Source organism: Notamacropus eugenii, chromosome X (genome assembly GCF_028372415.1).
Source record: "Notamacropus eugenii isolate mMacEug1 chromosome X, mMacEug1.pri_v2, whole genome shotgun sequence".
In the NCBI taxonomy this organism is placed as follows: domain Eukaryota; kingdom Metazoa; phylum Chordata; class Mammalia; order Diprotodontia; family Macropodidae; genus Notamacropus; species Notamacropus eugenii.
In genome coordinates, this window is record NC_092879.1 from 56092081 (window position 1) to 56103996 (window position 11916).

Sequence of the window (11916 nt, forward strand, 5' to 3'; positions counted from 1 at the left end):
TCCTATGATCCTACTTCTACAACTAACTTTTCTGTGTGACCTTGGGCAAGTCCTTTTCCCCTCTTCTCCAGGCCTCAGTTGCCCCCTTTGTAAAATGAAGAGGTTTGTACAATTATAGATTTAGAGGTGGAAGGATCCTGATCATTTTATGGATGAGAAAACTGAGGCCCAGGGAAGAGAAGTGACTTGGCTAAAGTCAAACCTAGAATCTTCAATCTAGAGCTGGAAAGGGCCTTAAGGGGCTATCTAGTCTAACCCTCTCACTTTACAGAAGAGGAAACTGAGGCCCAGGGAGATTAAGTGGTACGTCCAGGGTAAAACACAGGATCCTAGAGTTAGAGCTGGGACTTCAGATGTCTTCCAGATCAAACCTCTCATTTTACAGAGGAGGAAACTGAGGCCCAGAGAGGTCAAGTGATTTGCTTGAGACCACACCAGGATGATCTCTAAGGTCTCATTCAGCTGTTTAGTCTGGCTTCTGTAATGTTCAGTGTTTCAGTACCTTGTCTAAGACAACATCTCTGAAGAGACTGGGCCAACATTCAACAGAGATCCCAAGGGTTGGCCTGACCCATTTTCTGAAGGCAAGAACCACTGTTTTCGCTAACCCTGTGTAGCCTGTGGGAGGGCTAGCCTCCCACTAGGGAGAGAAGGCAGAGGTCACAGCAAGTGGGCTTGCTGTCCAGGAGGGGCCTGCCTCTCCCTCTTCCCTTGGTCTTGGCCTTGAGCTAGCCCCCTGCATGACTCAGGCCTCTCCTGGTCAGCTCCATGTTGGGTTCTGCAGACTCTCACTGAGCATGCTCTGAGCTGGGGGCTTCTTCTGCAGGAGGAGGCTCCAGCTCTCCCCAGAGGCAGGAGCTGGGATTCTGTCTCTTTAAATTCTACAGGGCTGGTTGCTAAGTAACGGAGCTCTGCTGTTTCCTGGCTGCATTGCAGTGGGGCCACACTCTGCCCTGGTGCCAGGGACACGGGTGGTGGCCATTTCCCAGGCAGTGACCCGAGAGTGGAGGGGCCCCGCCGGTTCGAGCTGTGGCTCGGGCCTTGCGGCTCGGGCCCGGCTTCAGCTGGGGCTCCAGCGCCAAAGCTGGATGAGCCTAAGCCCAGCCTACCAGTCTGCCAGCCCTCCTGGCGGCGCCTGCCTCAAAAGCCAGCCTTGACTAAGACTCCAGGTAGGTCCCTGGGTGGGCAAGCTGGTGCCCCCAGGCAGCCCACGGGGGTGGGGGAGAGAAGGGAGGGGCTGACCCAATAGATCTCCCTCAGTGCCCCTGAGCTTGGGTCACTGCATCTGTCTGGGGTGGGGGTGGGTTGTTTCTCTTAATGAGCCCCAGCCAGGGTGGGAGGGCCCTTCCCAGGGGTTGGGGATAAGGGCAACCTGCTCTTGGGAAGGGGGAGGGGGAATCAGAAGAGTTGAGGATGGAGCCCTGGCTCCTGTCATTAACTAACTGGGTGACATTGGTCAAGAGTCCTTTCCCCCACTCTGGGCCTCAATTTCCCCCTCTGTCAAATGACAGGGTTGAACCAGATAGACTGTGAGCCCTTTCCACCCTGGCATTCTCTGATCTCAATGTCCTGGGAGAGGGCAAGGCCTTTCTTTTGGGTACTGCAGCATTATCACCTGGATAAGGGGTTAGAACTGGGAGAAATGGAAATGTCACAATGAGGGGGGGGGGGTGTTGGGTGGGGCTGGGGCGAATGTGCCCTGGCTCCACATAGCAATGGCAGCAGCTATAGCTGTAGTGCCTGAGCCATTGGCGCAGGCCCGTTTCCAAGGCTGCAGCGAGGTCCGCATTGCACCAAAGATCTGACTCCCATACCAATTGACTTGCGCAATGCTTTTGGAACTGATTAAGGCCATGTAGACTCCCCCCTCCCCATTTTCCTTTCAAATCTTGATTTCTCTCTAATAACAAAGCATTTGGGGTATAGCTCGGTATTACAGGTAAGGCCAGCTTTTTAATTGTTAATTTTTCTTTTTTTTTCTTTTTTTTTTATTACCCATAGAGAACAGTTGAATATATGAAATGGCCGTTCATCACCCTGAAATTTTAAAGCCAATTGAAACCATTTCCCTTATAAAGATTAAGACAGTGGTAATGTTGATGATGATAATCATAAAACATGAAAAAGAAAAGAGGGGAAATAAGGTTGAACCTAAAATCCTTTGAAAATGTGGGTCTTGATAATGATCATGAATATTATTCAAACTGTTTTAACTGTTGCTTAATGAATTGGTTGTCTGTGTCAGAAGCATACTAAAATTAGCCATGGTGTTTGTCGAATTTGATCTTTATAACTCTTTGGTGGGAAGGAAAATGTATCTTCATGAAAGCCCTGATCAGGGTGTGGCGATGACCTTGGGCTCTGGTCTCTGCCATGGTGGCACAGCTTAAACCCTGGGCAGGTCCTTCTAAACTGAAAAAGGCTTTTGAATTGCCTGGGAACCAGCCTAACCGACCAGAGAGGCTCATCACTGGCAGTTTGGCCAGCAGACAATGAATTTTGTTGGCCCTTACAGCATATAAAGACTGTTATCTGGGAGAGGAGGGGAGAAGGCGGGGTCTCAAGCTACAATAATAGAAGGGTACTCAAATCAGTGAAATCCCAGATCCTTTCAAATACTGTAATATGGCCATAAAAATGCTTTGAAAAGATAAACATGCAATACAGAAGGAAGGTATTACCCTAATTGGAGTGGTTCCCATTTGATTTTGGATCACCCATAATCCATGGGCTGAGCCTATCTCTGAGGTGTCATCATACAGTATATATAGTAACATCTCAGTTAACCAACATGACTGGCACTATTTACTGAGGATTAAACCATTTGTCTGTTGAAGCCGTCAGAGTAAGGGCATAGTTGATAAAAGCGTCTGGAAATTCTGTAAGGGTTTCTTGAGGCCTTTGGGGGTATAGTGCTCCAGGGAGAGATTTAGGAAGAATCTGTGATGTTATTGTATTCTCACCTCTAGAATTCTCTCTACCACTGGATTATGAAGTAGTAAGAATTTTCTGAAGCTCATTAGGTAATTTGCCCTGAGTCTTGCAATTTAAGGACTGGAGGTGGAATCTGACCCCTGGTCTTCTTGATCCCAAGCCTAACACTATCCACTATACCACACTGCCTTTGGAGGGGAGATAAAAAGATATAAGCAACACATCCCATCCCATCCTAAACCTGATTTCCCCAAATTTCCCTATTTCTGTGGACAGCTCTACTACCTTTTGAATCCCTAGGGGTCTTAACCTTGTAATTGACCTTGGCTTTTCTCATCATATCAAGTCATTTGCCAAATCTAGTTGATTCTACATCAGAAATCTCTCTCCCATCTACCTCTTTCTTGCCACTCACATGGCCACCAGCTTAGTTCAGGCCCTTATTATCTTTTACCTAAAGTCTCTCCCCTTTCCAATCCACCTTTCACATAGCTGCCAGAATAATCTTCCCCAGGTTCAAATCTGACTATCACTCTCTTGTTGAAAAAGGTGCAGTGGTTCCCCAGTGCCTCTAGGATGAAATAAGCTTCCCCCTGGCATTAAAGTCCTCCACAATTAGGCTTCAAGCTGCCTTTCCAAATAGACTTATTACTCACTTTTAGGAGTCAAATGAATTCAATGTTTTCTCCTCAGATTCCACATTCCACCTTGGGTACCTGGTGATGCAGTGGTTAGAGCCACATGGGTTAAATTAGAGCTGGGCCTGGAATCAGGAAGATCAGAATTCAGATTAAGCCCCAGACATTTACTAGCTTTGTGACCCTGGACAAGTCACCTCTGTTTGCCTCAACTTCCTCATCTGTAAAAATGAGGATGGCAATAAGGTTGTTGTGAGGATCAAATGATGTAATGTTTGTAAAATATGCTTAGCACAGAACCTAGCACATAGTAGGTGCTATATAAATGCTTATTCCTTCCTCTTTGCATAGGTTATCCCCCATACTTGGAATGCACTCCCTCTTGATTCCTTATCCTTATCCAAGGCTCTCTCTCTCCTTTCCAGTTCTTAGTGCTCCTCTTCCACTCTCAAATTGCTTTGTATTTTTGTATCTGTTGTAACCCTCATCCTAGGAGAATTTAAGTTCCTTGAGGGCAGGGACCATTTTCTTTTTGTCTCTCTGCCTTGCACACAGTAGGTTCTCCCTAAATGTCTTTGGAATAGAAATAGACCATCAAGTCCAGTGCCAACATATCATAGAAGTTCAAGCTATAAGGCAGCTTAGAGGTCATGTGGTATAGTCTCTTCATTTGGGGAAAATTGAGGAGGGAAACTGAGGCCCCAGATGGAGAAGGGACCTGCCTTAGGTCAAGTGACAGATCTGTGATTTAAACTAGAGTCATCTGACTCTAATATCTTTTCCATTATACCACACTGCTCTTACAAAGACAACTAAAGCCACTTTTAAAAATAAAGTACAGTAAGTGGGGGAAGGGATGCAACTCAATTCACCTCCATAGTTTCACACAGATGGGAAGGCAGAAAGTTTCAGAAATAATCATTAAATAAGCATTTGTTAAACAAAAACTACCAGTCAGAAAGTGTGCAGGGCCAATAGGATTTCTAAGACAAAAGGCAAACAGTGTCTGCTCTCAAGGAATTAACATTCTATCAGTGAAGCCATGTGCGTACATGTATAGGATTACACAAAATCAATATAAAGAAATTTTCCAGAGAGAAAGACACTTAACAGCTCAGGGTGCTGGAGCTTAGTCTTGAAGACACAGAAGTGAGAGAAGGGGTGCATTCTAGGAACTGGGAGAACATCCATGGCAAAGGCCCTGAGGGGAGATATGGAGTGTTTTGTATGTGGAATGGGTAAGAGAGCCAGTTGGCTGGTCTGGAGAGTTTGGGAAGGGCAGAAGAGTCCTAAAGTGCTAGCATTTCAAGGAAGGGACCTCTTAGATTATTGAGTCCAATTGGGTACAGAGGAATACCAGAGCGATTGGAAAGTACCAGATAAAGTGATGGTCCTTGGTCCTTTAAGAATCGGGGTTTTCTTTGGTCTAGACAGAGCCTCCTTCTACAAGATCCATATCTCCAGTCCCTTTGGGACTCAGTAGAGGGTCTTAAGGAGTTGGGTTCCCAACTAGTAGCACCTCAAGGGGATGAGTTCTCCTGGCATGGCCTTCCTTCCAGAACCCAGTGTCATCTCCACTCAGGGAAGCGCAGTTAGCCTAACAATGTTTAATTGCAGGTTGCTTCTGGGTCCCTTGGGTAAAGGAATAAATGAATACCAGTGCTGGCGAATCACTTTGTCCCTGGTCATTAGTGATAAAAATGCACATTTCAAACTGTTTCTGAATCTCTTACTGATTGTAGTAGACCAAACATGCTTGGGCTGAACTGATGCTGAATCATTCATTCCTTCCCCCCAGATCTTAACCACAAAGGCAAAAAACTTTCTGCTTCTGAAGTTCATGGGAAATTACAGGTAAATAGGTTAAGTGGAACTCTGTTATCTGGGGGGCAGGAGGGGAAGGGAGAGGGTGGAGGTGAGTGTGCTGGCTAAGTTAACCTGAGATTTTGCTGTGGTCACGTGAATATAGAAATGAAGCTTTCCCCACCTCTGTTCCTTTGCTTTATGGCATTTGATTAACATGTGAGAAGTGTTTCAAGTGACTTCTGAAGCTTTTCTCCTTTCTCTGAAGGCACCTTTTGAATGAACATCTTTGGGTGGAAATACAAAGGGTGTGGGGTGAGGAAAGACCTGGGAGAACTCCAATCCTTAGTGAATAAACTTCCTTGTTTGTTAAATTGAGGGTTAGGACAGGATCCATTTACTTCACAGAATTAATTGAACTTTTTTTGGCTTTTAAAATGAGTATTTTTAAAATGTGACTCAACTTACCAAAAATTGATTTACATACTTTGCAGGACTCTCTAGAGTATGGAACAAGGTTTACCTCTGCTAAGCAGACAGGTTATCCGGAAGCAGAAGGCTGGGGACTCCAGGCAAGCATGATGGATGTTTGTCCTTTCCTCAAAGTAAGAGCTGACCACATAAATTGACTCCTTTCTTAGATACTTTTCAGGCTCACCACTCTATTTCTTTCTTCAAGATATCTTTAGAACCTTGTTTCTTAGGAGGACAACATAGCCAAATATGCCTTTTCTCCTTCTCTTCCCCAGGGTCTGGTCCCAATGGTAGCCCATGCTGATTGACACATTTCATTATGGCCCCTTGTTTCCTATATTAAATGGCTCCCATAGGCTATACCACCACAGAGCTAAAGAGGCACTTACCTCAAATGGCAGTGCAGTATAATGGAAAAAACTCTGGTTTTGACCGTCCACTTGCCTTTCAGTTATTCATGGCCTTACTGCCTTTGGTGCAAATCCCAAGTCTCTAACCCTAGGCATGGGGATGGAAGAAGGTCACTGGTCACCTTCTAGCCAGCAGTGTCCATACACAGAGTTTGGGAATTGCTACTGAATCGGCTCTGCCTAGCTCTTCTCAAGGTAGAGGAAGACTATGATGGCCTTTCTTCTCAGGCTGTTTCCCTCCAGTTTCCTCCTCTTCCTCATCTCACTCAGTATGAGCCAGACTAAAAGAACAAGTTAATTAATTTCTTATGTTCAACCAGCCCATATCTAGGGAAGAGTTGATTTTCCATAGTACGACACATTGCCATGTCTTCTATTAAAAGTTGTAGGATATGCAATGAAAATGATGCATTTTGCAACTGAAGTAATTGCCCTTTGAGAGAACTTTCAAAAGTTTCAGAAAATCATGCAGTTGGAAGGAACATTAGAAAACATTTAGTCCCACCTCCAACCTAATTCAGGATTCCCTTCTACAACATCTCTCTGACAAATGTCAATCACCTAGTCACAGCTTGAGCATCTCTAGTGACAGGATAATTTCCTACTGTTCTCCATTCACTGGGAACAATGAAGTATAATTTCCTCTAGGTATTTGAAAATAGATTCTCAGATATCTATAGTAGTTTAGGTGTGCCCCTTCTAGCCTTTCTATAAGGTATTTTCATCTCCACTGGCAATGTAGAAGCCCCATTGACCTTGAACCACTTTGCATTTGCACTGTGTTAATTTGCAGTCTCCCACGATTTTCAAATTCTTTTGCTCTATGAGCAGCTTCCATGGAACAAAAGCCCTCTTCAGATGAGATGCTTTCCCACTTCCTCTTACCACTGTGAAAAAGAAGAAAGAGAATTCACTTAAAAGAAGAGTGATGGGCATTAATGGTGAACCTTCTCCTTTCTCCTTAAGTCCTTACACCATCCCCATCCCAATTCTCTGAGACAATGATTGGATATCTTGAGCTTCCTCATCTCCTAACTTCATACCTCAAAACTACTCTGCATAATCTCCTCCGCTCTAGTCTCTCCATTGCCTGACCACCCACTCACTTCTCAACTGCTGGCAATCTGCCTTCTTATCCCACCACTCAGCTGGAACTACTCTCTCCTATGCTAGCCACAATCACACACTTAGAGAACTACTGATTTACATGTTGCTTTGGAAGTGGCTCAAGGTTGTTTTGCATGTGCACCTCTCTCTTCTTGACTTGATGGTAAATATCCCTTTTGAAGATAGGGAAGGATGTCTTTGATTTTTTTTTAAAAAGAATCCCTCCCTTTAAAAATGAATGCACATTTCACAATAAATTACCATAATCTCCATACCTTTCACCCTGAGTGGAGATTTGAGGAGGGACAGACAATAAGCTCTTCACCCAACATCTGTTGGATGGATGGATGAGAGTGAAATGGTGTACCTACTCAAATTCCTGACTGCGATTACCAGTTTTCACCACTTATAGAAGCCAGTTGTAGTGATAAATTAGGCTGCTTTGAGCTGATAAAGAAAGACATATAAAAATCAGAAAAGGAGGAAAGATAGTTCTCATTTTTTGACAAGGGCTTCACTACATTCCAATAAAGGTTAGTATGTGACTTCTGAGCCAAACTCTGTACCAGACTGTGAAACAAAAATTTCAAAATGTTTGCACCTAAGAGGTGACTGCAAGGATGCCAGGTCAGTGCTGTTGGTTTGTTGTTGTGGTGGTGGTGGTGGTGGTGGTGGTGGTGGTGGTGGTGGTGGTGGTGGTGGTGGTGGTGGTGGTTTTGGCATGCCCAATTGCCTCCGGTGACCAAGTTTCCTCTTATGTGATTTCAGTATGACAAGCAAAATTCATGTCATTTAAAACTGACAATAGGAATAATACTGAACTCTCTGAAGTTCTTCTGACTATGATGCAACAATGGGCATTTTTTATAGGGGAAAAATAAAGATGTATCTTGCTTTACCTAAAAGTTGGGTTCTGGAAAAGGGGTGGGTGTGTAAATCACATTTTACCATTGATTTATGAGATCATTTCAAAAATGCTTGTTTCTGATTGATCTTTGAGTTGCCTGTGGCTCCTAACACTTGAGTGTAAAGCTTTTCTGTCCTGACTCCAGCCCTCCCTTCAAAGGCAGTTAATGATCTGTGAACAAACCTACACAGGAGAGTAGGACCTAGAGGAATCCTTTTGTATAGGGAAAAATCCTTTTGAAAAGAAATAATCACCCTTTCATTTTGGACACTTGGGTTTAGATTTTCTTAAAAGCTTGGACAGGGTTGTACTTTTACTCCTCTTCTTTCTAAGAAGTAGAATTCTTGATTGCCTGGTAAACTCCTATGCTAGCTTTTCACCTCCAAGAAACTATGCCCGAATCCTGTACTAGACTCAGGAAAAAGGGATTTGATGGCATGGACATTTTCAACGCGGACACTGGTTCTCATCCTGAAATGGCGGCACAAGCTGATAGGATTCTGTATACTTGGCAGCTTTGCCTCTGAGCAGAGACTGGGACTGGAATAGCAGGAATTTACAGGTCAAGACAGAGGGGCAGTTGGCAGTTTGTCATGAGGAAGTCTGCTTGGTATATTTTACCAAAAGCTATCTTGCTTTGCATTAAGCCTTTGCATTTCACTCTGTAAAAAATGAAGAAACAGTCATGGAACCCAACAGCACTAGAAACAATTTAGGCATAGTAGGAGCATAAGTATGTTGAACAGAGCTAACCTGGCTTTTTAACCATTTTCATTACTACCAAACAGTTTAGGTCTCATTATATTTGCTCCTGGCTTCCCTTGTGATTTTTATTTTAAAAGATGCAACCATGTTATGGGAAATACCCACAATAGTCTTTTTACTTGGTTCTGTTTTATGGGATTATAGAAGGCCAGAGCTGGGAGGGATCTTAAGAGTTCATTGTAGTCCAGCCTCATCATTTCATTTTAAAATCATTTTAGAATTTATTGTTCCATTTCATTTTTGACAAAACAGACACTTCCCAACAAACTCCTTTACAAAGTACAACCCCGCACCCCACCCCCACCAGATTATCAATTGTTAAGAGAAAGGAGGGTTGTATCTTTGGACTCTGACAGTATGGTACTAACATTGACTGTTGTATTTGACTTGTGTTTTGCTGCTTCTCTGTGTTGACTTTGTGCACACTGTTGTAGTGTTGCGTATATCGTTCTTTTGGCTTTGCTTTCTTCGCTCTACTTCTGTTCATACGAGCTTTCCATGTTTCTCTGAATTCTTCGTATCCTCAGAATCACAGACTTGGAGCATTGGAAGGGACCTCAGCAACCATCTAATCTAGACCAAACCCCAAATAAATCCCCCATCTGACATGTACCTGACAAGTGGTCATCTAAACTTTGTTTGGAGGCCTCTGGGGAGGGGGAACCCACTTCCTCCCAAGACAGCCTGCCTATCTATCCCTCTTTCCTATTACATTCATTTACCACAATTTGTTTAGCCAGTCCTCAGTCTCTGAGCATGGATTTTGTCATCCCAAACAATGTTGCTCTGAGCATTTTTGTACATCTGGCCCTTTTCTTTTCCTTGCTGTCAGTAACCTCCTTGGAATATAGCTCCAGTAATGGAATCTCTGGATCAAAGGCTATGAATTATTTAGTTATTTTTCTTGCATAATTCTACATTATTTTCCAGAATGGTTAAATCAATGCACAGCTTTACCAGTAGAGAATTAGGATACCTCTCTTCCCATAGCCACTCCAACAATGATTTCTCCCATCTTTTAGCATCTTTCCTAGCTGGTCCAGAGAGGGAAAGTGACTTATTCAGGGTCCCTTCCTTAGTTGAACCTGGTACTAGGGCCCCACTCCCTGGTAGGGTTACCAAAATTATAGCCATTTAAAAAAAAAGTCATATTGGGATGCTTCAGTAATGGCAAACCCTTTCTCCTCCTCCCTACAGCACCTTTCCCCTACTCCCAATTTAGTTTACCCCAGTTTATATAATGGAATAACCCAAATTCTAAAAAAAAACCCTGGCTCAACATAGGGCTAATCCAGTAGAATCCAATAAACATTTATTTATTTAGAGCCAGTGACAAAATCCTGGGCAAACTGGTCAGTTACCAGTGGGTTGGCAGCCCTACTCCCAGGCCAGCCCTCTTTGCTCCAGGCTGTCATTGTAAAGATGTGCCTTGATCTTATTTTGTTTTTCAGGAACAGGCAGAAGGTAGCGTAGAAATGGAGACTAATGGAAAGCATTGGGTGGAGAAGTTGTTTATACCTTGTTTTACTCCCCAGGATTTTTTTAAGCAAGCTAATCAGCCTGAACCTTTTTCTCAACAACTGGCTTTCGACCAAGCAAAGGGAGTGGAAGAAATGTATAATTTGGCAATTAAAAAGTTCCAAGAAGAAAAGAAATTTAAGAGGAAAGAATTCATTTCCCCGCTAATTGAACCAGAATCTGAACCCAAGTTAACTGAGAGAAAGATAAACATTTCAAAGAAGCAACCCGAGAGGAATTCTGCCTGCTGGGATGCAGCTGATTTGAATGTTGGAACTGAAGAAAGCCCCACGAGAACAGAAGGTCATTGTATCTGGAATGCAAAGGAATTAGCAGCTTTGCGACAAGAAACGCAGAAAAAACACGCAGAAGGCATTTCTCAAAAAATTCAGCTGTCCTTTTTGAATGCTGAGCTGGAAGAACTTAATGCCAAGTGCAGAAAAATAGAAGCCGACTTTGAAAATGCTGAAAGAGAACTCCTGAAATCCAAAAGAAAAATCAGCTCCAAGACCCTGCACTTACAAGCTGCTCAGGACAGCTTAAGGAAGGATCGAGAACTTCGAGCTTTAAAGAATGACATCTCTGAAAAATCCATCAATGTGAAGAACCTAAGTGAGGCCCTGCTGCAAGCCAAACAACTTATCCAGAAGCTAGACCTAGAAAACAAAGATTTAAAAGAAGTGGTTAAAAAGTTGAAGCAGCAAATTGAGGCTGGCAATGCCGCCCTGAGGGAAAAGGTGAAATTGCATTATAAATTAGAAATAAAAAAAATTCAGAGAGAGCTAGAGGTTGTCAAGAATGAGCTGAAAACAGAGAAGTTCCTACATGCCAGGAATAACAAGGCCCTAGAGCTCCTTAGGAAACACTTTTCTTCTTTACCCATGTCAAAGTACACTTGACGGTTTTGAAATAGATTATCTTTAAAGCTTAAAAAAATTGCCTTTATTGGCAACATTACCTAAACCAATCATGTTGGTGTTTGTTGTATATCTCTTTAAAATATGGAAATAAGTGGGTGTAAAAGTTTGTAATTTTCAGTTTTAGTTTAGCCAAATTTCAATGCAGCATAAAGATGTTAACTCAGCAAAGTTTTTGTTTCATCTCTTTTTTTCTAGAGATTATCTTATAGAATGCAGTTACTTGCGGCAGCAGATGGAATTATGTTTATTAAAATTTTCTAAGGGACATTTTTTGCAAACACAAACAAGAAAATCACAAACAATTAAGCAAAATAACCCATAAGGATGATAGTACAGGCCACCATCCACTTTTGTAATTTGCCTTTTGTTAAAAGAAAGGAAGCCCGTGTGCTCTGACTTTTAATGAGGTACCGCCAACATGGTCCATTGTATTTAACCTG

The 11916-nt window shown here is 43.0% G+C and overlaps 1 protein-coding gene across 4 annotated transcripts; it reads left to right on the forward strand.

The window, feature by feature from the left end:
- Positions 1 to 804: 804 nt before the first annotated feature.
- CCDC160 (coiled-coil domain containing 160) lies at positions 805 to 11644 on the forward strand. 4 transcript variants are annotated; one of them, XM_072626422.1, is made up of 4 exons: positions 805 to 1169; positions 5371 to 5426; positions 5870 to 5980; positions 10490 to 11644. In XM_072626422.1, the coding sequence occupies exons 3-4, from the start codon at positions 5954 to 5956 to the stop codon at positions 11453 to 11455; spliced, it is 993 nt and encodes a 330-aa protein (XP_072482523.1). In that variant the 5' UTR covers positions 805 to 1169; positions 5371 to 5426; positions 5870 to 5953; the 3' UTR covers positions 11456 to 11644. The 4 variants fall into 4 exon arrangements, with proteins under 4 accessions (XP_072482523.1, XP_072482525.1, XP_072482524.1 ...); XM_072626424.1 differs by having other exon boundaries at positions 807 to 1169; positions 10574 to 11644; XM_072626423.1 differs by lacking the exons at positions 805 to 1169; positions 5371 to 5426; positions 5870 to 5980 and adding an exon at positions 7100 to 7200.
- The last annotated feature ends 272 nt before the right edge of the window (positions 11645 to 11916 follow it).